Genomic DNA, 24,880 nt, shown 5'->3' on the forward strand with positions numbered 1-24,880 from the left:
TGTTATTTGGGACCCAGACAGGGTTTGTAGGGTGTGTAAATTAGGGGGTTATTTGGGACCCAGACAGGGTTTGTAGGGTGGGTAAATTAGGGGGTTATTTGGGACTCAGACAGGGTTTGTAGGGTGTGTAAATTAGGGTGTTATTTGGGACCCAGACAGGGTTTGTAGGGTGGGTAAATTAGGGTGTTATTTGGGACCCAGACAGGGTTTGTAGGGTGGGTAAATTAGGGGGTTATTTGGGACTCAGACAGGGTTTGTAGGGTGGGTAAATGTAAAATAGAGAATGGGTGAGGAGCAACAATGTGTTTGTGATGTCCTAACGTTGACCAGGGTCCACACACTCTCTCCTGGGTCAACGTAGTGTCCTAACGTTGACCAGGGTCCACGCACTCTCTCCTGGGTCAACGTAGTGTCCTAACGTTGACCAGGGTCCACACATTCTCTCCTGGGTCAACGTAGTGTCCTAACGTTGACCAGGGTCCACACACTCTCTCCTGGGTCAACGTAGTGTCCTAACGTTGACCAGGGTCCACACATTCTCTCCTGGGTCAACGTAGTGTCCTAACGTTGACCAGGGTCCACACACTCTCTCCTGGGTCAACGTAGTGTCCTAACGTTGACCAGGGTCCACACACTCTGGGTCTCACCTGAGCACCTGTGGTATGGAGAACATGAAGGCGTCGTGGAAGATGAGGAAGAGGGTCCCTTTGAGGAAGAAAGGTCCGAAGCTCCGAGCCAGAACTCTGAAGAGACAGAACCCTGAGTTCTGTTCCTGTCTCAGCTTCTTCAACAGCTGGGTCTGTTCTGTGGGTTTAGGACCTGTAGGACGGCAGCCAGACAGACTACACTCCTCCTTTCTGGTGGAGGGAGATATTAAACAGCTGGGTCTGTTCTGTGGGTTTAGGACCTGTAGGACGGCAGCCAGACAGGCTACACTCCTCCTTTCTGGTGGAGGGAGATATTAAACAGCTGGGTCTGTTCTGTGGGTTTAGGACCTGTAGGACGGCAGCCAGACAGACTACACTCCTCCTTTCTGGTGGAGGGAGATATTAAACAGCTGGGTCTGTTCTGTGGGTTTAGGACCTGTAGGACGGCAGCCAGACAGACTACACTCCTCCTTTCTGGTGGAGGGAGATATTAAACAGCTGGGTCTGTTCTGTGGGTTTAGGACCTGTAGGACGGCAGCCAGACAGACTACACTCCTCCTTTCTGGTGGAGGGAGATATTAAACAGCTGGGTCTGTTCTGTGGGTTTAGGACCTGTAGGACGGCAGCCAGACAGACTACACTACTCCTTTCTGGTGGAGGGAGATATTAAACAGCTGGGTCTGTTCTGTCAGTTTAGGACTCACCGTATGTAGTGTGTAGGGTGTGGTGTGTAGGGTGTAGGGTGTAGTGTGTAGGGTGTAGTGTGTGGGTTGTAGTGTGTAGGGTGTAGTGTGTAGGGTGTAGTGTGTAGGGTGTTGTGTGTAGTGTGTGCGTTGTAGTGTGTGGGTTGTAGTGTGTAGGGTGTAGTGTGTAGGGTGTAGTGTGTAGTGTGTAGGGTGTGGTGTGTAGGGTGTGGTGTGTAGGGTGTGGTGTGTAGGGTGTAGTGTGTAGTGTGTAGGGTGTGGTGTGTAGGGTGTGGTGTGTAGGGTGTGGTGTGTAGGGTGTGGTGTGTAGGGTGTGGTGTGTAGGGTGTGGTGTGTAGGGTGTAGTGTGTAGGGTGTAGTGTAGTAGTCTTACTGTTGTAGTTTAGTACACTCTCTGGCCCAGTCAATCTCCAGGTCTGCTATAATACAGGCTGAAGAGTCTTCTTCTCTAAGACACCAGAGATCCTCTGCCTGCAGGGGAGTACGATAACCCCTAATAACCAACCTGACAGAGGAGAGGAGAGGAGAGGAGGAGGAGGAGGAGGAGGAGGAGGGAGGAGGAGGAGGAGGAGGAGGAGGAGGAGGGAGGAGGAGGAAGAGGAGGAGGAGGAGAAGGAAGAGGAGGAGGAGGAGGAGGAGGAGGAGGAGGAGGAGGAGGAGGGAGGAGGAGGAGAAGGAAGAGGAGAGGAGGAGGAGGAGGAGGAGGGATGAGGAGGAGGAAGAGGGAGGAGGGAGGGAGGGGAGGAGGGAGGAGGAGGAGGAGGGATGAGGAGGAGGGGGAGGGGGGAGGAGGGAGGGGGAGGAGGAGGGAGGGAGGGAAAAGGAGATTAACAACATCTGATAAATGGCATATATTGATTATTCAGTTTCCCCTATAATTACACATCTCATGTCCATCATTGTAACAATTCAAGGCTGCAAGTCCTACCCTCCAAACCACCAGAAGAGCATCTTAGAGAGGAAAGAGGCGTCCTCCACTGGACAGGGGTTCTGTAGGGGATAACACACAGGGTCTTAGGCCCAGATTCATTCAAAGCATGTTCTACCACTGTGAAAGCATCTTCTACCGCTGTGATAGCACCTTCTACCGCTGTGAAAGCAACGTCTACCGCTGTGAAAGCATCTTCTACAGCTGTGAAAGCACCTTCTACCGCTGTGAAAGCACCTTCTACCGCTGTGAAAGCAACGTCTACCGCTGTGAAAGCATCTTCTACCGCTGTGATAGCACCTTCTACCGCTGTGAAAGCACCTTCTACAGCTGTGAAAGCACCTTCTACCGCTGTGAAAGCACCTTCTACAGCTGTGAAAGCACCTTCTACAGCTGTGAAAGCACCTTCTACCGCTGTGAAAGCACCTTCTACCGCTGTGAAAGCACCTTCTACAGCTGTGAAAGCACCTTCTACAGCTGTGAAAGCAACTTCTACCACTGTGAAAGCACCTTCTACCACTGTGAAAGCACCTTCTACCGCTGTGAAAGCACCTTCTACCACTGTGAAAGCACCTTCTACCGCTGTGAAAGCACCTTCTACAGCTGTGAAAGCACCTTCTACCGCTGTGAAAGCACCTTCTACCGCTGTGATAGCACCTTCTACCACTGTGAAAGCACCTTCTACAGCTGTGAAAGCACCTTCTACAGCTGTGAAAGCACCTTCTACAGCTGTGAAAGCAACAGCCCACAATACGCCTTGTAAAGGGCATTTCCCCAACCTTCACAGAGATCCCCATTCATGACAAATGCTGCTGATGTTGGCTCAAGGGTAAATTACCTTTTAAAGTCACTTCCTACATGGCCTGAACAAGAGCAATGTGTTTGTCTGTCAATGCAGTCTGATTGAATCCTGGCCTTGGTGTCTTCATGTAATCCTGATTCTATTCAAATGAATATAAAGCTGACTACTAAAAACCACATCCTTTAGGAGGTATAACCTCACTTCTACCTTATTGTTGCTGTGTTTGTCTATGTTTGTCTGTGATTGTCTGTGTTTGTCTGTGTTTGTCTGTGAATGTCTGTGTTTGTCTGTGATTGTCTGTGATTGTCTGTGTTTGTCTGGGTTTGTCTGTGTTTGTCTGTGAATGTATGTGTTTGTCTGTGATTGTCTGTGATTGTCTGTGTTTGTCTGGGTTTGTCTGTGTTTGTCTGTGTTTGTCTACATTTGGCTGTGTTGTGTACATTTCAGAAGGTGTGTGTGTCTGTGCTGGGTACCTTTCTGTAGGTGTGTGTGTGTCTGTGCTGGGTACCTTTCTGTAGGTGTGTGTGTGTGTGTGTCTTTGCTGGGTACCTTTCTGTAGGTGTGTGTGTCTGTGCTGGGTACCTTTCTGTAGGTGTGTGTGTGTGTCTGTGCTGGGTACCTTTCTGTAGGTGTGTGTGTGTCTGTGCTGGGTACCTTTCTGTAGGTGTGTGTGTCTGTGCTGGGTACCTTTCTGTAAGAGTGTGTGTCTGTGCTGGGTACCTTTCTGTAAGAGTGTGTGTCTGTGCTGGGTACCTTTCTGTAGGTGTGTGTGTCTGTGCTGGGTACCTTTCTAAAGGTGTGTGTGTGTCTGTGCTGGGTACCTTTCTGTAGGTGTGTGTGTGTGTGTGTCTGTGCTGGGTACCTTTCTGTAGGTGTGTGTGTGTCTGTGCTGGGTACCTTTCTGTAGGTGTGTGTGTCTGTGCTGGGTACCTTTCTGTAGGTGTGTGTGTCTGTGCTGGGTACCTTTCTGTAAGAGTGTGTGTCTGTGCTGGGTACCTTTCTGTAGGTGTGTGTGTCTGTGCTGGGTACCTTTCTAAAGGTGTGTGTGTGTCTGTGCTGGGTACCTTTCTGTAGGTGTGTGTGGCTGTGCTGGGTACCTTTCTGTAGGTGTGTGTGTCTGTGCTGGGGCGTTGGTCAGAGAAGCAGCTGAGGATGAGCTGGGTCAGCTGCAGGGAGAAGTAGACGAAGAATGCTATGAAGCGCATCGCGTCTGTGAAGAACCCCTGCAACACAGGAAGAGGGTGATTGGTTATTGACAGAATGTGTGAGAAAGAGAGAGAGAGAGAGAGAGAGAGAGAGAGAGAGAGAGAGAGAGAGCAAGAAAGAGAGGGTGAGGGGGAGGGTGAGGTAGAAGGAGAGGGAAAGGGAGAATTGAGCGGGGGTTCCCATATTATAATTCTGAAGTGCCCTCGACCACCACGGCCAAATAAATCCTCCTGTTTCACATCCTGTACTCTCAGAGATCTAATGGTGTTCAGTGTTCCAACTGTCATCTCAGACTTCCAACTGTACTCTCAGACTTCCAACTGTCCTCTCAGTGTTCCAACTGTACTCTCAGACTTCCAACTGTACTCTCAGTGTTCCAACTGTTCTCTCAGACTTCCAACTGTACTCTCAGTGTTCCAACTGTACTCTCAGACTTCCAACTGTACTCTCAGTGTTCCAACTGTCCTCTCAGACTTCCAACTGTACTCTCAGTGTTCCAACTGTACTCTCAGTGTTCCAACTGTACTCTCAGACTTCCAACTGTACTCTCAGTGTTCCAACTGTACTCTCAGACTTCCAACTGTACTCTCAGTGTTCCAACTGTACTCTCAGACTTCCAACTGTACTCTCAGTGTTCCAACTGTACTCTCAGTGTTCCAACTGTACTCTCAGTGTTCCAACTGTACTCTCAGTGTTCCAACTGTACTCTCAGTGTACCCACTGGACCTAAAGCCTGTAAACCTAACTGGTTCTCCATTCAACAACACCACATTGTGTGTGCATGTTTGTATGCGTTAAACCAAGCAAGTCAGCCACCTAAACCACACAATTCATCTACTGTAACAGATATGATATGTTAACTCAATGAAACCTGAGACTAGACTAACCCACCCAGGATAAACAGATGGTAATTACATACCTCAACCCTCCATATGCCACATACATACTGTAGATCATGTACAGCGTGTCTTTGTGAGATTTAGGGCCACGTTTGTGTGAGGGAACCAGATGTTGATTGCTGTGTGTGTTGGCATAATGAGAGAGGGTGAGAACAGCAGGAGACGGATGGAGAGATGGAGGAGAGATGGAGGAGAGAGCAGATGGAGGAGAGATGGAGGAGAGAGAAGATGGAGGAGAGAGCAGATGGAGGAGAGAGCAGATGGAGGAGACATGGAGAAGAAAGAAGATGGAAGAGAGAGCAGATGGAGGAGAGAGCAGATGGAGGAGAGAGCAGATGGAGGAGAGAGCAGATGGAGGAGAGAGCAGATGGAGGAGAGAGCAGATGGAAGAGAGAGCAGATGGAGGAGAGAGCAGATGGAGGAGAGAGCAGATGGAAGAGAGAGCAGATGGAGCCGAGAGCAGATGGAGGAGAGAGCAGATGGAGCGGAGAGCAGATGGAGGAGAGAGCAGATGGAGGAGAGAGCAGATGGAGGAGAGATGGAGGAGAGAGCAGATAGAGGAGAGATGGAGGAGAGAGCAGATGGAGGAGAGAGCAGATGGAGGAGAGAGCAGATGGAGGAGAGATGGAGGAGAGAGCAGATGGAGAAGAGAGCAGATGGAGGAGAGAGAAGATGGAGGAGAGAGCAGATGGAGGAGAGAGCAGATGGAGGAGAGAGCAGATGGAGGAGAGAGCAGATGGAGGGATGACTGTGGACCCACAGACTGGAAAAGCCTCCACTGCCCACAGCGAGGTAGACACACACACACACACACACACACACACACACACACACACACACACACACACACACACAGACACACACACACAGACACACACACACAGACACACACACACACACACACACACACACAGAGAGACACACACAGACACAGACACACACACACACACACACACACACACACCTCTTCTATGATCTGCTGTATGTTGGCTCTGAGTGGAACGAGGGAGCAGACCACTGCCAGAGTCCAGAAGAGGAAAAGAAGAACGGAAGAACGACATCCCTTCATCCTCTCCCACTGGATCACACACACTGCCAGGAGCTGGGGAGAGAGAATGAGGAGAGAGATGAAGAGATGGAGACATTGACCAGAAGAGATTAACCAGAAGAGATTAACCAGAAGAGATTAGCAAGAAGAGATTGGACAGAAGAGATTGGACAGAAGAGATTAACCAGAAGAGATTGACCAGAAGAGATTAGCAAGAAGAGATTGGACAGAAGAGATTGGCCAGAAGAGATTAACCAGAAGAGATTGGACAGAAGAGATTGGACAGAAGAGATTGGACAGAAGAGATTGGCCAGAAGAGATTACCCAGAAGAGATTGACCAGAAGAGATTAGCAAGAAGAGATTGGCCAGAAGAGATTAACCAGAAGACATTAACCAGAAGAGATTAACCAGAAGAGATTGGACAGAAGAGATTGGACAGAAGAGATTGGACAGAAGAGATTAACCAGAAGAGATTGGACAGAAGAGATTGGACAGAAGAGATTGGACAGAAGAGATTGGACAGAAGAGATTAACCAGAAGAGATTGGACAGAAGAGATTGGACAGAAGAGATTAACCAGAAGAGATTGGACAGAAGAGATTGGACAGAAGACATCGAGATTATTATTTTTATTCTTTTAAATATATTTGTAAAAATATTATTATTATAATATTTTTTTTATGAGTATACATAATCATAAACAGTATTACTTGCAGTGTAGCCGCTCAATAACTACACCATACCAGTCCTCCAACAGATTCCCATTCAATAACTACACCATACCAGTCCTCCAACAGATTCCTAGTCAATAACTACACCATACCAGTCATCCAACAGATTCCCATTCAATAACTACATCATACCAGTCATCCAACAGATTCCCATTCAATAACTACATCATACCAGTCATCCAACAGATTCCCATTCAATAACTACATCATACCAGTCCTCCAACAGATTCCCATTCAATAACTACATCATACCAGTCACCCAACAGATTCCCATTCAATAACTACATCATACCAGTCCCCCAACAGATTCCCATTCAATAACTACACCATACCAGTCATCCAACAGATTCCCATTCAATAACTACATCATACCAGTCACCCAACAGATTCCCATTCAATAACTACATCATACCAGTCCCCCAACAGATTCCCATTCAATAACTACACCATACCAGTCATCCAACAGATTCCCATTCAATAACTACACCATACCAGTCATCCAACAGATTCCCATTCAATAACTACATCATACCAGTCATCCAACAGATTCCCATTCAATAACTACATCATACCAGTCATCCAACAGATTCCCATTCAGAGCAAGACACAGAAGCATCCAGGGTCAATGCCCTGCTCAAGGGCATTTTGACCGATCTACCACCAGGCCACAAAACGTGAACCCGAACCCTCCAAGATCCCCCCACAGTTCCCCAATAACTGTCCCTCAACCATTCGAGACCCCTCCCACAGTCCCCCCCAGGAAGAAAAATAAAATAAAAAATACTATTAATTCCATTCCCCACCCCCAAGAACTCCCCAATGCACCAACAACCAAGAAGGGATTTAGTGGAAGACGAGGACCGGAAGACGAGGACCGGAATAAAGGACCGGAAGACGAGGACCGGAAGACGAGGACCGGAAGAAAGGACCGGAAGACGAGGACCGGAAAACGAGGACCGGAAGAAAGGACCGGAAGACGAGGACCGGAAGACGAGGACCGGAAGAGATTGGCCAGAAGAGATTAGCAAGAAGAGATTGACCATAAAAGATTGACCAGAAGAGATTGAGCAGACCAAATCATCAACTAGATTAAACTGATTTGTAGACTGCAAATTGATCACAAGAGGCCCAAACAGATATAGTGTTTGACTAAAACATAATCATTTCAAACCTTGCTTACACTTGTACATGATCATGTCGTGTCTCTCTAATTATGCGTAAGAACACTTGGGAACAGATTTCTTGAATGAAAATAACTTGGAGCTGATTTCCTGGTGTTTTTTTGTCTTTTATCTCCAACAATCAAAATTCCACACACCAAAAAAAACGTTAAAAAAAACCACCAGCGAGCCAATTAAAACCACCCACGGGCCAATTAAAACCACCCACGGGCCAATTAAAACCACCCACGGGCCAATTAAAACCACCCATGGGCCAATTAAAACCACCCACGGGCCAATTAAAACCACCCACGGGCCAATTGAAACCACCCATGGGCCAATTAAAACCACCCATGGGCCAATTACAACCACCCATGGGCCAATTGAAACCACCCATGGGCCAATTAAAACCACCCATGGGCCAATTGAAACCACCCATAGGCCAATTAAAACCACCCACGGGCCAATTAAAACCACCCACGGGCCAATTAAAACCACCCACGGGCCAATTGAAACCACCCATGGGCCAATTAAAACCACCCATGGGCCAATTACAACCACCCATGGGCCAATTGAAACCACCCATGGGCCAATTAAAACCACCCATGGGCCAATTAAAACCACCCACGGGCCAATTGAAACCACCCATGGGCCAATTAAAACCACCCATGGGCCAATTAAAACCACCCACGGGCCAATTGAAACCACCCATGGGCCAATTAAAACCACCCATGGGCCAATTACAACCACCCATGGGCCAATTAAAACCACCCACGGCCCAATTAATACCACCCACGGGCCAATTGAAACCACCCACGGGCCAATTAAAACCACCCACGGGCCAATTGAAACCACCCACGGGCCAATTAAAACCACCCATGGGCCAATTAAAACCACCCACGGCCAATTAAAACCACCCACAGGCCAATTGAAACCACCCACGGGCCAATTAAAACCACCCATGGGCCAATTAAAACCACCCACGGGCCAATTAAAACCACCCATGGGCCTATTAAAACCACCCAAGGGCCAATTAAAACCAGCGAGCCAATTAAAACCACCCACGGGCCAATTAAAACCACCCATGGGCCAATTAAAACCAGCGAGCCAATTAAAACCACCCACGGGCCAATTAAAACCACCCAAGGGCCAATTAAAACCAGCGAGCCAATTAAAACCACCCACGGGCCAATTAAAACCACCCATGGGCCAATTAAAACCACCCACGGGCCAATTAAAACCACCCATGGGCCTATTAAAACCACCCAAGGGCCAATTAAAACCAGCGAGCCAATTAAAACCACCCACGGGCCAATTAAAACCACCCATGGGCCAATTAAAACCAGCGAGCCAATTAAAACCAACAACGGGCCAATTAAAACCACCCAAGGGCCAATTAAAACCAGCGAGCCAATTAAAACCACCCACGGGCCGCCAGTTGGGGAACCCTGCTGTATTGGTTTATGTTCGGAAGGCAGAGTGCTAGAACCAAACCTGGATTCAAATACCATTGGAAATCATTTCAAATACTTTATCTGTGTTTGATTGAGTTTGCCTTGTCCAATAGAATAGTCCCAAAATGGCAAACACCACCCATTAAGAACTCCAAGCATGTCAGAGCAACAGCTGAAACGATTTGCTATATTCTCTGTAGTAGAATGAGAATGCAGGTCTAGCTATAACCCTCAGTCTGTTGGCTGGCTGAGTGTCTGCTAAAGGATCTGTAACAGAAGACTTGGTGGACTGTGTATTCTTTAGGTTAGGTCTTACTTTATGTGTTCGCTCCCGCTGGTAAGATCACAGGTGACAAGACACAAGGATCACAGGTGGAGGAGGTTTTAATGAGGCTGAACAGCACTGATATCATTAACTACTATGACTTCACTGCCTTTCATACAATATCTCTGTTAGGTATCTGGTGTTCCTGTGTTTTATAAAGCTCTCAGTTTGGTATCTTGTCTCTCTCTCTCTGTGTGTGTGTGTGTGTGTGTGTGTGTGTGTCTGTGTGGTTGTGTGTGTGTGTGTGTGTGTTTGTGTCTGTGTCTGTGGTTGTGTGTGTGTGTGTGTGTGTGTGTGTGTGTGTGTGTGTGTGTGTGTGTGTGTGTGTGTGTGTGTGTGTGTGTGTGTGTGTGTGTGTGTGTGTGTGTGTGTGTATGGGTGTGTGTGTGTGTGTGTGTGTGTGTGTGTGTGGTTATAAAGCTCCTGAACTGTAACATGTTGTCTACAGCACCAACCACAGCTTTGGATAATTCACAGTTTGTGTTGTCTGTCTGTGTCTGTTTCCCTAACTGATGGGACCTTGTCCCTGAGGCACTTGGCTCTGGCTCAGGGTTCAGTTTGTCAGGGTGGTCCTAGTTCAGTATGTGTGTCAGGGTTCAGTAGGTAAGATATTCTGGGGGAGCTCTCCTTCTAGCTCTCTCTCTCTTCTTCTCTCTCTACATAACTTTATCTCACTCTCTTCTTCTCTCTCTACATCACTGCATCTCTCTCTTCTCTCTCTACATAACTTTATCTCACTCTTCTCTCTACATAACTTTATCTCACTCTTCTCTCTACATAACTTTCTCACTCTTCTTCTCTCTGCATAACTTTATCTCACTCTCTTCTTTTCTCTCTACATAACTTTCTCTCTTTCTTCTCTCTACATAACTTTATCTCACTCTCTTCTTTTCTCTCTACATAACTTTCTCTCTTTCTTCTCTCTACATAACTTTATCTCACTCTCTTTCTTCTCTCTACATAACTTTATCTCACTCTCTTCTCTCTCTACATAACTTTATCTCACTCTCTCTTCTCTCTCTAGATAACTTTATCTCACTCTCTCTTCTCTCTCTACATAACTTTATCTCACTCTTCTCTCTACATAACTTTCTCACTCTTCTTCTCTCTACATAACTTTATCTCACTCTCTTCTCTCTCTACATAACTTTATCTCACTCTCTTCTTCTCTCTCTACATAACTTTATCTCACTCTTCTTCTCTCTACATAACTTTATCTCTCTTTCTTCTCTCTACATAACTTTATCTCACTCTCTTCTCTCTCTACATAACTTTCTCTCTTTCTTCTCTCTACATAACTTTATCTCACTCTCTTCTCTCTCTACATAACTTTATCTCACTCTCTCTTCTCTCTCTACATAACTTTATCTCACTCTTCTCTCTACATAACTTTCTCACTCTTCTTCTCTCTACATAACTTTATCTCACTCTCTTCTTCTCTCTGCATAACTTTATCTCACTCTCTTCTTCTCTCTACATAACTTTATCTCACTCTCTTCTCTCTCTACATAACTTTATCTCACTCTCTTCTTCTCTCTCTACATAACTTTCTCACTCTTCTCTCTACATAACTTTATCTCACTATTCTCTCTACATAACTTTATCTCACTCTTCTCTCTACATAACTTTCTCACTCTTCTTCTCTCTACATAACTTTATCTCACTCTCTTCTCTCTCTCTACATAACTTTATCTCACTCTCTTCTTCTCTCTCTACATAACTTTATCTCACTCTCTTCTTTTCTCTCTACATAACTTTATCTCACTCTTCTTCTCTCTACATAACTTTATCTCACTCTTCTTCTCTCTACATAACTTTATCTCACTCTTCTTCTCTCTACATAACTTTATCTCACTCTCTTCTTCTCTCTCTGCATAACTTTATCTCACTCTCTTCTTTTCTCTCTACATAACTTTCTCACTCTTCTTCTCTCTACATAACTTTATCTCACTCTCTTCTTCTCTCTACATAACTTTATCTCACTCTCTTCTTCTCTCTCTACATAACTTTATCTCACTCTCTTCTTTTCTCTCTACATAACTTTCTCACTCTTCTTCTCTCTACATAACTTTATCTCACTCTCTTCTTCTCTCTACATAACTTTATCTCACTCTCTTCTTCTCTCTCTACATAACTTTCTCACTCTTCTTCTCTCTACATAACTTTATCTCACTCTTCTCTCTACATAACTTTCTCACTCTTCTTCTCTCTACATAACTTTATCTCACTCTCTTTTTCTCTCTACATAACTTTATCTCACTCTCTTCTTCTCTCTACATAACTTTATCTCACTCTCTTCTTTTCTCTCTACATAACTTTATCTCACTCTCTTCTCTCTCTACATAACTTTATCTCACTCTCTCTTCTCTCTCCCTGACTCCCTTCATCTCTCTCTCCATCTCCCTGCTTCTCTCTGTCTCTCTACATACGTACCTTTATCTCTCTCTCTTCTTCTCTCTCCCTGACTACCTTCATCTCTCTCTCTTCTTCTCTCTCCCTGACTACCTTCATCTCTCTCTCTTCTTCTCTCTCCCTGACTACCTTCATCTCTCTCTCTTCTTCTCTCTCCCTGACTACCTTCATCTCTCTCTCTTCTTCTCTCTCCCTGAATACCTTCATCTCTCTCTCTTCTTCTCTCTCCCTGACTACCTTCATCTCTCTCTTCTTCTCTCTCCCTGACTCCCTTCATCTCTCTCTCCATCTCCCTGCTTCTCTCTGTCTCTCTACATACGTACCTTTATCTCTCTCTCTCTTCACTCACTCTCATCAAATACCATGTGTTGGTGTATCTCTGCACCCCTCCCTCCCTCCCTCCCTCCCTCCCTCCCTCTTCTTACCATAGTAAGGCTGCGTATAACGGGGCTAAGCAGGAAGACCATGTGTTGGTGTATCTCTGCACTCCTCTCCACCAGCACGTAGAACACCTCTAGGAAGCCAAAGGATACCAAACACAGACCCAACACCTGCAGAGAGGGGACAGGAGTTAGTTTAAACACAGACCCAACACCTACAGAGAGGAGAGAGGAGTCAGTGTAAACACAGACCCAACACCTACAGAGAGGAGACAGGACTTAGTTTAAACACAGACCCAGCACCTACAGAGAGGAGACAGGAGTTAGTTTAAACACAGACCCAGCACCTACAGAGAGGAGACAGGATATAGTTTAAACACAAACAATGAGGGGGACAAACACAATTACACAATTACAATAAATATCCTGATCAGTATGTATATGTACTGTTCTGTTAGATGGTAGCAGGATATAGATGTAATGTTCTGTTAGATGGTAGCAGGATATAGATGTACTGTTCTGTTAGATGGTAGCAGTATATAGATATAATGTTCTGTTAGATGGTAGCAGGATATAGATGTAATGTTCTGTCAGATGGTAGCAGGATATAGATGTACTGTTCTGTTAGATGGTAGCAGGATATAGATATAATGTTCTGTTAGATGGTAGCAGGATATAGATGTACTGTTCTGTTAGATGGTAGCAGGATATAGATGTACTGTTCTGTTAGATGGTAGCAGGATATAGATGTACTGTTCTGTTAGATGGTAGCAGGATATAGATGTAATGTTCTGTTAGATGGTAGCAGGATATAGATGTACTGTTCTGTTAGATGGTAGCAGGATATAGATATAATGTTCTGTTAGATGGTAGCAGGATATAGATGTAATGTTCTGTTAGATGGTAGCAGGATATAGATGTAATATGTTAGATGGTAGCAGGATATAGATGTAATATGTTAGATGGTAGCAGGATATAGATGTAATATGTCAGATGGTAGCAGGATATAGATGTACTGTTCTGTTAGATGGTAGCAGGATATAGATGTACTGTTCTGTTAGATGGTAGCAGGATATAGATGTAATGTTCTGTCAGTTGGTAGCAGGATATAGATGTAATGTTCTGATAGATGGTAGCAGGATATAGATGTAATGTTCTGTCAGTTGGTAGCAGGATATAGATGTAATGTTCTGTTAGATGGTAGCAGGATATAGATGTAATGTTCTGTCAGTTGGTAGCAGGATATAGATGTAATGTTCTGTTAGATGGTAGCAGGATATAGATGTACAGTTCTGTTAGATGGTAGCAGGATATAGATGTAATATGTCAGATGGTAGCAGGATATAGATGTAATGTTCTGTTAGATGGTAGCAGGATATAGATGTACTGTTCTGTTAGATGGTAGCAGGATATAGATGTAATGTTCTGTCAGTTGGTAGTAGGATATAGATGTAATGTTCTGATAGATGGTAGCAGGATTTAGATGTAATGTTCTGTTAGATGGTAGCAGGATATAGATGTACTGTTCTGTTAGATGGTAGCAGGATATAGATGTACTGTTCTGTTAGATGGTAGCAGGATATAGATGTAATGTTCTGTCAGTTGGTAGCAGGATATAGATGTAATGTTCTGTTAGATGGTAGCAGGATATAGATATACTGTTCTGTCAGATGGTAGCAGGATATAGATGTACTGTTCTGTTAGATGGTAGCAGGATATAGATGTAATGTTCTGTCAGTTGGTAGCAGGATATAGATGTAATGTTCTGTTAGATGGTAGCAGGATATAGATGTAATGTTCTGTTAGATGGTAGCAGGATATAGATGTAATGTTCTGTTAGATGGTAACAGGATATAGATGTAATGTTCTGTCAGTTGGTAACAGGATATAGATGTAATATGTTAGATGGTAGCAGGATATAGATGTAATGTGTCAGTTGGTAGCAGGATATAGATGTAATGTTCTGTTAGATGGTAGCAGGATATAGGTGCAATGTTCTGTTAGATGGTAGCAGGATATAGGTGCAATGTTCTGTTAGAGGGTAGCAGGATATAGATGTAATATGTCAGTTGGTAGCAGGATATAGATGTAATATGTTAGATGGTAGCAGGATATAGATGTAATGTGTCAGTTGGTAGCAGGATATAGATGTACTATGTCAGTTGGTAACAGGATATAGATGTAATATGTCAGTTGGTAACAGGATATAGATGTAATATGTCAGTTGGTAACAGGATATAGATGTAATATGTTAGATGGTAGCAGGATATAGATGTAATGTGTCAGTTGGTAGCAGGATATAGATGTACTATGTCAGTTGGTAACAGGATATAGATGTAATATGTCAGTTGGTAGCAGGATATAGATGTAATATGTTAGATGGTAGCAGGATATAGATGTAATGTGTCAGTTGGTAGCAGGATATAGATGTACTATGTCAGTTGGTAACAGGATATAGATGTAATATGTCAGTTGGTAACAGGATATAGATGTAATATGTTAGATGGTAACAGGATATAGATGTAATGTGTCAGTTGGTAGCAGGATATAGATGTAATGTGTCAGTTGGTAGCAGGATATAGATGTAATATGTTCTGTCAGTTGGTAGCAGGATATAGATGTAATATGTTAGTTGGTAGCAGGATATAGATGTAATGTGTCAGTTGGTAGCAGGATATAGATGTAATATGTCAGATGGTAGCAGGATATAGATGTAATGTGTCAGTTGGTAGCAGGATATAGATGTAATGTGTCAGTTGGTAGCAGGATATAGATGTACTATGTCAGTTGGTAACAGGATATAGATGTAATATGTCAGTTGGTAGCAGGATATAGATGTAATATGTTAGATGGTAGCAGGATATAGATGTAATGTGTCCGTTGGTAGCAGGATATAGATGTACTATGTCAGTTGGTAACAGGATATAGATGTAATATGTCAGTTGGTAACAGGATATAGATGTAATATGTCAGTTGGTAACAGGATATAGATGTAATATGTTAGATGGTAACAGGATATAGATGTAATGTGTCAGTTGGTAGCAGGATATAGATGTAATGTGTCAGTTGGTAGCAGGATATAGATGTAATATGTTCTGTCAGTTGGTAGCAGGATATAGATGTAATATGTTAGTTGGTAGCAGGATATAGATGTAATGTGTCAGTTGGTAGCAGGATATAGATGTAATATGTCAGATGGTAGCAGGATATAGATGTAATGTGTCAGTTGGTAGCAGGATATAGATGTAATGTGTCAGTTGGTAGCAGGATATAGATGTAATGTGTCAGTTGGTAGCAGGATATAGATGTAATGTTCTGTTAGATGGTAGCAGGATATAGATGTGCTGTTCTGTCAGTTGGTAGCAGGATATAGATGTAATGTTCTGTTAGATGGTAGCAGGATATAGATGTACAGTTCTGTTAGATGGTAGCAGGATATAGATGTAATGTGTCAGTTGGTAGCAGGATATAGATGTAATGTGTCAGTTGGTAGCAGGATATAGATGTAATGTGTCAGTTGGTAGCAGGATATAGATGTAATGTTCTGTTAGATGGTAGCAGGATATAGATGTACTGTTCTGTTAGATGGTAGCAGGATATAGATGTACTGTTCTGTTAGATGGTAGCAGGATATAGATGTACTGTTCTGTTAGATGGTAGCAGGATATAGATGTGATGTTCTGTCAGTTGTTAGTAATGAATTTGTATTATTTTGGATTCCTTCTGAATCTATACAGGAGAAAGGACTTCCTACTTCTCCTGAAGACCAGTGAAACTAACTGATCAGTCTTTCATTTGAGTTGGTATTGTCTGTCTGTCTGTCTGTCTGTCTGTCTGTCTGTCTGTCTGTCTGTCTGTCTGTCTGTCTGTCTGTTTCTGTGTGTGTGTCACAGAGACTCACAGTTTTGGCACAGCAGAGGCTGGTCAGAGAGATGCCTCCCTGGCCAGTGAACCAGAGGTAGACCAGGTAGAGAGGACCGCAGGACCACAGGTACATACAGGGGAACCACACCAGGACCGTATGCTGGAAACATTGGGACAGGTCTGGATGAGGGGTGTACCAGGTCAGGTTCCAGTCCTGAGAGAGAGAAGGAGGGATGGGGGATGGATGGAGGGAGAGGAGAGTGTTAGAATATGTAGCAGACAAATGGCAGCATTGGGTCAGGTCTGGATGAGGGGTGTACCAGGTCAGGTTCCAGTCCTGAAAGAGAGAAGGAGGGATGGGGGGAGAGGAGAGTGTTAGAATACGTAACAGACAAATGGCAGCATTGGGTCAGGTCTGGGTGGGGGGTGTACCATGTCAGGTTCCAGTCCTGAGAGAGAGAGAGAATATGACAAACAAATGGAAGCATTGGGTCAATACAAAACAGATGTTTTGATAGGTGCAGTGTAATGTGTTGTTTTACTGGGTCAGTCATAGTAGTATGATAGGTGTTGTTTTACAGGGTCAGTCATAGTAGTATGATAGGTGTTGTTTTACAGGGTCAGTCATAGTAGTATGATAGGTGTTGTTTTACAGGGTCAGTCATAGTAGTATGATAGGTGTTGTTCTACAGGGTCAGTCATAGTAGTATGATAGGTGTTGTTCTACAGGGTCAGTCATAGTAGTATGATAGGTGTTGTTTTACAGGGTCAGTCATAGTAGTATGATAGGTGTTGTTTTACAGGGTCAGTCATAGTAGTATGATAGGTGTTGTTGTACAGGGTCAGTCATAGTAGTATGATAGGTGTTGTTCTACAGGGTCAGTCATAGTAGTATGATAGGTGTTGTTTTACAGGGTCAGTCATAGTAGTATGATAGGTGTTGTTTTACAGGGTCAGTCATAGTAGTATGATAGGTGTTGTTTTACAGGGTCAGTCATAGTAGTATGATAGGTGTTGTTTTACAGGGTCAGTCATAGTAGTATGATAGGTGTTGTTTTACAGGGTCAGTCATAGTAGTATGATAGGTGTTGTTTTACAGGGTCAGTCATAGTAGTATGATAGGTGTTGTTTTACAGGGTCAGTCATAGTAGTATGATAGCTGTTGTTTTACAGGGTCAGAGATGGAGAGAGGTAGGGATATAGATGGAGGGAGAGAGAGAGGTAGGGATATAGATGGAGGGAGAGAGAGAGGTAGGGATATAGATGGAGGGAGAGAGAGTAGGGATATAGATGGAGGGAGAGAGAGAGGTAGGGATATAGATGGAGGGAGAGAGAGAGGTAGGGATATAGATCGGGGAGAGAGAGAGAGGTGGGGATTTAGATGGAGGGAGAGAGAGAGGTAGGGATATAGATGTAGGGGAGAGAGAGGTAGGGATATAGATGGAGGGAGAGAGAGAGGTAGGGATATAGATGGAGGGAGAGAGAGAGGTGGGGATATAGATGGAGGGGAAAGAGAGGTAGGGATATAGATGGAGGGAGAGAGAGAGGTAGGGATATAGATGGAGGGAGAGAGAGAGGTGGGGATATAGATGGAGGGGAGAGAGAGGTAGGGATATAGATGGAGGGGAGAGAGAGGTAGGGATATAGATGGAGGGAGAGAGAGAGGTAGGGATATAGATGGAGGGAGAGAGAGAGGTAGGGATATAGATGGAGGGAGAGAGAGAGGTAGGGATATAGATAGATGGGGAGAGAGGTAGGGATATAGATGGAGGGAGAGAGAGAGGTAGGGATATAGATGGAGGGGAGAGAGAGGTAGGGATATAGATGGGGGGAGAGAGAGAGGTAGGGATATAGATGGAGGGAGAGAGAGAGGTAGGGATATAGATGGAGGGAGAGAGAGAGGTAGGGATATAGATGGAGGGAGAGAGAGAGGTAGGGATATAGATGGAGGGAGAGAGAGAGGTAGGGATATAGATGGGAGGGAGAGAGAGGTGGGGATTTAGATAGAGGGAGAGAGAGTGAGATGTAAGGATAGAGATGGGTGGAGAGAGAGAGAGGCAGGGATAGAGAGAGAGAGGTAGGGATAGAGATGGATAGAGAGAGAGAGAGAGAGAGAGAGAGAGGGTTAGGGATAGAGAGAGAGAGAGGTAGGGATAGAGAGAGAGAGAGAGAGAGAGAGAGAGAGAGAGAGAGAGAGAGAGAGAGGTAGGTAGGTAGGGTATGTGTCTATCTTCCTCTCACTCTCTCCCTCCCCCTTCTCTCTCTCTCTCTCTCTCTCTCTCTCTCCCTCCCCCTTCTCTCCTTCTCCTTCTCCAGAGCCCAGACTGTCTACCAGCAGACTGTATACCAGCAGACTGTCTACCAGCAGACTGTCTACCAGCAGACTGTATACCAGCAGACTGTATACCAGCAGACCAGCAGACTGTATACCAGCAGACTGTCTACCAGCAGACTGTATAGCAGCAGTAACTCCAAACCCAACCAGTAAATACAGTAGTGATAATGATGTCAAGATGTCTTTAAGCCCAAGTCTCCAGCTCAGGGTTGAACTTCACTACAGTTTCCTCTGTGGCCCATAGACCTTCTCCTGGTCGGCCTTTTTAATCACGGTGACAACAACCAATGTTCCCCAAAGTGGTAGATGAGCACCCATCCAATGATAAATCCTTCCTGGTTCGTGACATCCTGTGTAGACACATAATAAGTTAGTTATACGTCTGGGTATGCGATCCCTGCTGGGAGTGAACCCACAACCTTGGGCCACTGAAGACCACACATCAGACCCCATGGTTTTGCTTACGTTGTGGCTCACAAGACACACGACAACAATCAGGGAAGCTTTAAATTGGGTAAACAATTTTGGGATCCACTGTTTGCTTTCCTCACCTCTCAACCCTCAACGATAGTGCAGGAAAACAATGTTTGCGTCCTAATTGGCACCCTACTCCCTATAAGCCTTGGTTAAGAGTAGTGCACTACATAGGGAACAGGGTGTCATTGGGCCCTGATTTAAAGTAGTGCACTACATAGGGAACAGGGTGTCATTGGGCCCTGATTTAAAGTAGTGCACTACATAGGGAACAGGGTGTCATTGGGCCCTGATTTAAAGTAGTGCACTACATAGGGAACAGGGTGTCATTGGGCCCTGATTTAAAGTAGTGCACTACATAGGGAACAGGGTGTCATTGGGCCCTGATCTAAAGTAGTGCACTACATAGGGAACAGGGTGTCATTGGGCCCTGATTTAAAGTAGTGTACTACACAGTGAACAGGGTGTCATTGGGCCCTGATCTAAAGTAGTGCACTACATAGGGAACAGGGTGTCATTGGGCCCTGATCTAAAGTAGTGCACTACTGTACATGGGGAATTAGGGTGTCATTGGGCCCTGATCTAAAGTAGTGCACTACTGTACATGGGGAACAGGGTGTCATTGGGCCCTGATTTAAAGTAGTGCACTACATAGGGAACAGGGTGTCATTGGGCCCTGATCTAAAGTAGTGCACTACTGTACATGGGGAATTAGGGTGTCATTGGGCCCTGATCTAAAGTAGTGCACTACTGTACATGGGGAACAGGGTGTCATTGGGCCCTGATCTAAAGTAGTGCACTACTGTACATGGGGAACAGGGTGTCATTGGGCCCTGATATAAAGTAGTGCACTACTGTACATGGGGAACAGGGTGTCATTGGGCCCTGATCTAAAGTAGTGCACTACTGTACATGGGGAACAGGGTGTCATTGGGCCCTGATCTAAAGTAGTGCACTACTGTACATGGGGAACAGGGTGTCATTGGGCCCTGATATAAAGTAGTGCACTACTGTACATGGGGAACAGGGTGTCATTGGGCCCTGATCTAAAGTAGTGCACTACTGTACATGGGGAACAGGGTGTCATTGGGCCCTGATCTAAAGTAGTGCACTACTGTACATGGGGAACAGGGTGTCATTGGGCCCTGATCTAAAGTAGTGCACTACAGTACATGGGGAACAGGGTGTCATTGGGCCCTGATCTAAAGTAGTGCACTACTGTACATGGGGAACAGGGTGTCATTGGGCCCTGATCTAAAGTAGTGCACTACTGTACATGGGGAACAGGGTGTCATTGGGCCCTGATCTAAAGTAGTGCACTACTGTACATGGGGAACAGGGTGTCATTGGGCCCTGATCTAAAGTAGTGCACTACTGTACATGGGGAATAGGGTGTCATTGGGCCCTGATCTAAAGTAGTGCACTACTGTACATGGGGAACAGGGTGTCATTGGGCTCTGATCTAAAGTAGTGCACTACTGTACATGGGGAACAGGGTGTCATTGGGCCCTGATCTAAAGTAGTGCACTACTGTACATGGGGAACAGGGTGCCAAGGTGTTAAGCGGAATAGTGTGTTGAATCACGGTGTGTTTAGTGTGTTGAATCACGGTGTGTTTAGTGTGTTGAATCACGGTGTGTTTAGTGTGTTGAATCACGGTGTGTTTAGTGTGTTGAATCACGGTGTGTTTAGTGTGTTGAATCACGGTGTGTTTAGTGTGTTGAATCACGGTGTGTTTAGTGTGTTGAATCACGGTGTGTTTAGTGTGTTGAATCACGGTGTGTTAAGCGTGTTGAATCACGGTGTGTTTAGTGTGTTGAATCACGGTGTGTTTAGTGTGTTGAATCACGGTGTGTTTAGTGTGTTGAATCACGGTGTGTTTAGTGTGTTGAATCACGGTGTGTTTAGTGTGTTGAATCACGGTGTGTTTAGTGTGTTGAATCACGGTGTGTTTAGTGTGTTGAATCACGGTGTGTTTAGTATGTTGAATCACGGTGTGTTTAGTGTGTTGAATCACGGTGTGTTTAGTGTGTTGAATCACAGTGTGTTTAGTGTGTTGAATCACGGTGTGTTTAGTGTGTTGAATCACGGTGTGTTTAGTGTGTTGAATCACGGTGTGTTTAGTGTGTTGAATCACGGTGTGTTTAGTGTGTTGAATCACGGTGTGTTTAGTGTGTTGAATCACGGTCTGTTTAGTGTGTTGAATCACGGTGTGTTAAGCGTGTTGAATCACGGTGTGTTTAGCGTGTTGAATCACGGTGTGTTTAGTGTGTTGAATCACGGTGCGTTTAGTGTGTTGAATCACGGTGCGTTTAGTGTGTTGAATCACGGTGCGTTTAGTGTGTTGAATCACGGTGTGTTTAGTGTGTTGAATCACGGTGTGTTTAGTGTGTTGAATCACGGTGTGTTTAGTGTGTTGAATCACGGTGTGTTTAGTGTGTTGAATCACGGTGTGTTTAGTGTGTTGAATCACGGTGTGTTTAGTGTGTTGAATCACGGTGTGTTTAGTGTGTTGAATCACGGTGTGTTTAGTGTGTTGAATCACGGTGTGTTTAGTGTGTTGAATCACGGTGTGTTTAGTGTGTTGAATCACGGTGTGTTTAGTGTGTTGAATCACGGTGTGTTTAGTGTGTTGAATCACGGTGTGTTTAGTGTGTTGAATCACGGTGTGTTTAGTGTGTTGAATCACGGTGTGTTTAGTGTGTTGAATCACGGTGTGTTTAGTGTGTTGAATCACGGTGTGTTTAGTGTGTTGAATCACAGTGTGTTTAGTGTGTTGAATCACAGTGTGTTTAGTGTGTTGAATCACGGTGTGTTTAGTGTGTTGAATCACGGTGTGTTTAGTGTGTTGAATCACGGTGTGTTTAGTGTGTTGAATCAACACAAGTTTCCCTGATGAGTCAACAAGACTACACCTCTTGACTGTCTCTGTCTTCAATAACCTAACTATCAAGGCACAAGCCGAGACCCAAATGCAGGCACAGGAGGCAGATGGTTGGAGTCTCACAATGTTTATTAATCCAAAGGAGTAAACATATGTTTCCCATGCCAATATAGCCCATTGAATTGAAAATTGAGAGAGAAAGAGATTATATTATTACTATGGGAAAGCTGAATGGAGAGTAAATTAATATGAAAAAGCTGAATGGAGAGTAAATTACTATGAAAAAGCTGAATGGAGAGTAAATTAATATGAAAAAGCTGAATGTAGAGTAAATTACTATGAGAAAGCTGAATGGAGAGTAAATTAATATGAAAAAGCTGAATGTAGAGTAAATTACTATGAGAAAGCTGAATGGAGAGTAAATTACTATGAGAAAGCTGAATGGAGAGTAAATTAATATGAGAAAGCTGAATGGAGATTAAATTACTATGAGAAAGCTGAATGGAGAGTAAATTACTATGAAAAAGCTGAATGGAGAGTAAATTAATATGAAAAAGCTGAATGGAGAGTAAATTAATATGAAAAAGCTGAATGTAGAGTAAATTACTATGAGAAAGCTGAATGGAGAGTAAATTACTATGAGAAAGCTGAATGGAGAGTAAATTACTATGAGAAAGCTGAATGGAGAGTAAATTAATATGAAAAAGCTGAATGGAGAGTAAATTAATATGAAAAAGCTGAAAGGAGAGTAAATTATTATGAGAAAGCTGAATGTAGAGTAAATTACTATGAGAAAGCTGAATGGAGAGTAAATTACTATGAGAAAGCCGAATGGGAAAGCTGAATGGAGAGTAAATTACTATGGCAGAACTGACAACATTCATTGGACAGATGAGTCTATAGACTATAGGCAGTTTGGTGAGTGTACAGCCAGGTGTGTAAAGGTCAGCGTACCGTTAGCAGCATTCTGGAGTAGAGGTGCTAAATGCCCATGACTGACTCACTGTACAGGACATTATCAAGGGGATGGCATCACCAACGTGCTGCTTCTAGCAAATACAGACCCTGAGATCACGCTGACTACTCTACTGTGGTGTTATAGACCCTGAGACCATGCTGACTACTCTACTGTGGTGTTATAGACCCTGAGACCATGCTGACTACTCTACTGTGGTGTTATAGACCCTGAGACCATGCTGACTACTCTACTGTGGTGTTATAGACCCTGAGACCATGCTGACTACTCTACTGTGGTGTTATAGACCCTGAGACCATGCTGACTGCTCTACTGTGGTGTTATAGACCCTGAGACCATGCTGACTGCTCTACTGTGGTGTTATAGACTCTGAGACCATACTGACTACTCTATTGTGATGTTATAGACCCTGAGACCATGCTGACTGCTCTACTGTGGTGTTATAGACCCTGAGACCATGCTGACTATTCTACTGTGGTGTTATAGACCCTGAGACCATGCTGACTGCTCTACTGTGGTGTTATAGACTCTGAGACCATGCTGACTGTTCTACTGTGGTGTTATAGACCCTGAGACCATGCTGACTACTCTACTGTGGTGTTATAGACTCTGAGACCACGCTGACTACTCTACTGTGGTGTTATAGACTCTGAGACCATGCTGACTGTTCTACTGTGGTGTTATAGACCCTGAGACCATGCTGACTACTCTACTGTGGTGTTATAGACTCTGAGACCACGCTGACTACTCTACTGTGGTGTTATAGACCCTGAGACCATGCTGACTGCTCTACTGTGGTGTTATAGACTCTGAGACCATACTGACTACTCTATTGTGATGTTATAGACCCTGAGACCATGCTGACTGCTCTACTGTGGTGTTATAGACCCTGAGACCATGCTGACTATTCTACTGTGGTGTTATAGACCCTGAGACCATGCTGACTGCTCTACTGTGGTGTTATAGACTCTGAGACCATGCTGACTGTTCTACTGTGGTGTTATAGACCCTGAGACCATGCTGACTACTCTACTGTGGTGTTATAGACTCTGAGACCACGCTGACTACTCTACTGTGGTGTTATAGACTCTGAGACCATGCTGACTGTTCTACTGTGGTGTTATAGACCCTGAGACCATGCTGACTACTCTACTGTGGTGTTATAGACTCTGAGACCACGCTGACTACTCTACTGTGGTGTTATAGACTCTGAGACCATGCTGACTGTTCTACTGTGGTGTTATAGACCCTGAGACCATGCTGACTACTCTACTGTGGTGTTATAGACTCTGAGACCATGCTGACTACTCTACTGTGGTGTTAGAGACTCTGAGACCACGCTGACTGTTCTACTGTGGTGTTATAGACCCTGAGACCACGCTGACTACTCTACTGTGGTGTTATAGACCCTGAGACCATACTGACTTTTCTACTGTGGTGTTATAGACTCTGAGACCATGCTGACTGCTCTACTGTGGTGTTATAGACCCTGAGACCACGCTGACTACTCTACTGTGGTGTTATAGACCCTGAGACCATGCTGACTGTTCTACTGTGGTGTTATAGACCCTGAGACCATGCTGACTGCTCTACTGTGGTGTTATAGACCCTGAGACCATGCTGACTACTCTACTGTGGTGTTATAGACCCT

At 44.5% G+C, this 24,880-nt stretch overlaps 1 protein-coding gene across 1 annotated transcript in view; it reads right to left on the reverse strand.

The window, feature by feature from the left end:
• Positions 1-24,880, reverse strand: part of LOC139424103 (multidrug resistance-associated protein 1-like) — a 71,225-nt gene that overhangs the window by 41,073 nt on the left and 5,272 nt on the right. The window contains exons 2-8 of the mRNA XM_071175800.1: positions 16,598-16,774; positions 12,742-12,867; positions 6,151-6,288; positions 4,179-4,304; positions 2,280-2,341; positions 1,725-1,856; positions 648-857 (exon numbers count right to left, since the gene is read on the reverse strand). Of these exons, the coding sequence (XP_071031901.1) occupies positions 648-857; positions 1,725-1,856; positions 2,280-2,341; positions 4,179-4,304; positions 6,151-6,288; positions 12,742-12,867; positions 16,598-16,774 (971 nt within the window). The remainder of the gene's footprint in view (positions 1-647; positions 858-1,724; positions 1,857-2,279; positions 2,342-4,178; positions 4,305-6,150; positions 6,289-12,741; positions 12,868-16,597; positions 16,775-24,880) is intronic.

This window comes from Oncorhynchus clarkii, chromosome 13 (genome assembly GCF_045791955.1).
Source record: "Oncorhynchus clarkii lewisi isolate Uvic-CL-2024 chromosome 13, UVic_Ocla_1.0, whole genome shotgun sequence".
Classification (NCBI taxonomy): domain Eukaryota; kingdom Metazoa; phylum Chordata; class Actinopteri; order Salmoniformes; family Salmonidae; genus Oncorhynchus; species Oncorhynchus clarkii.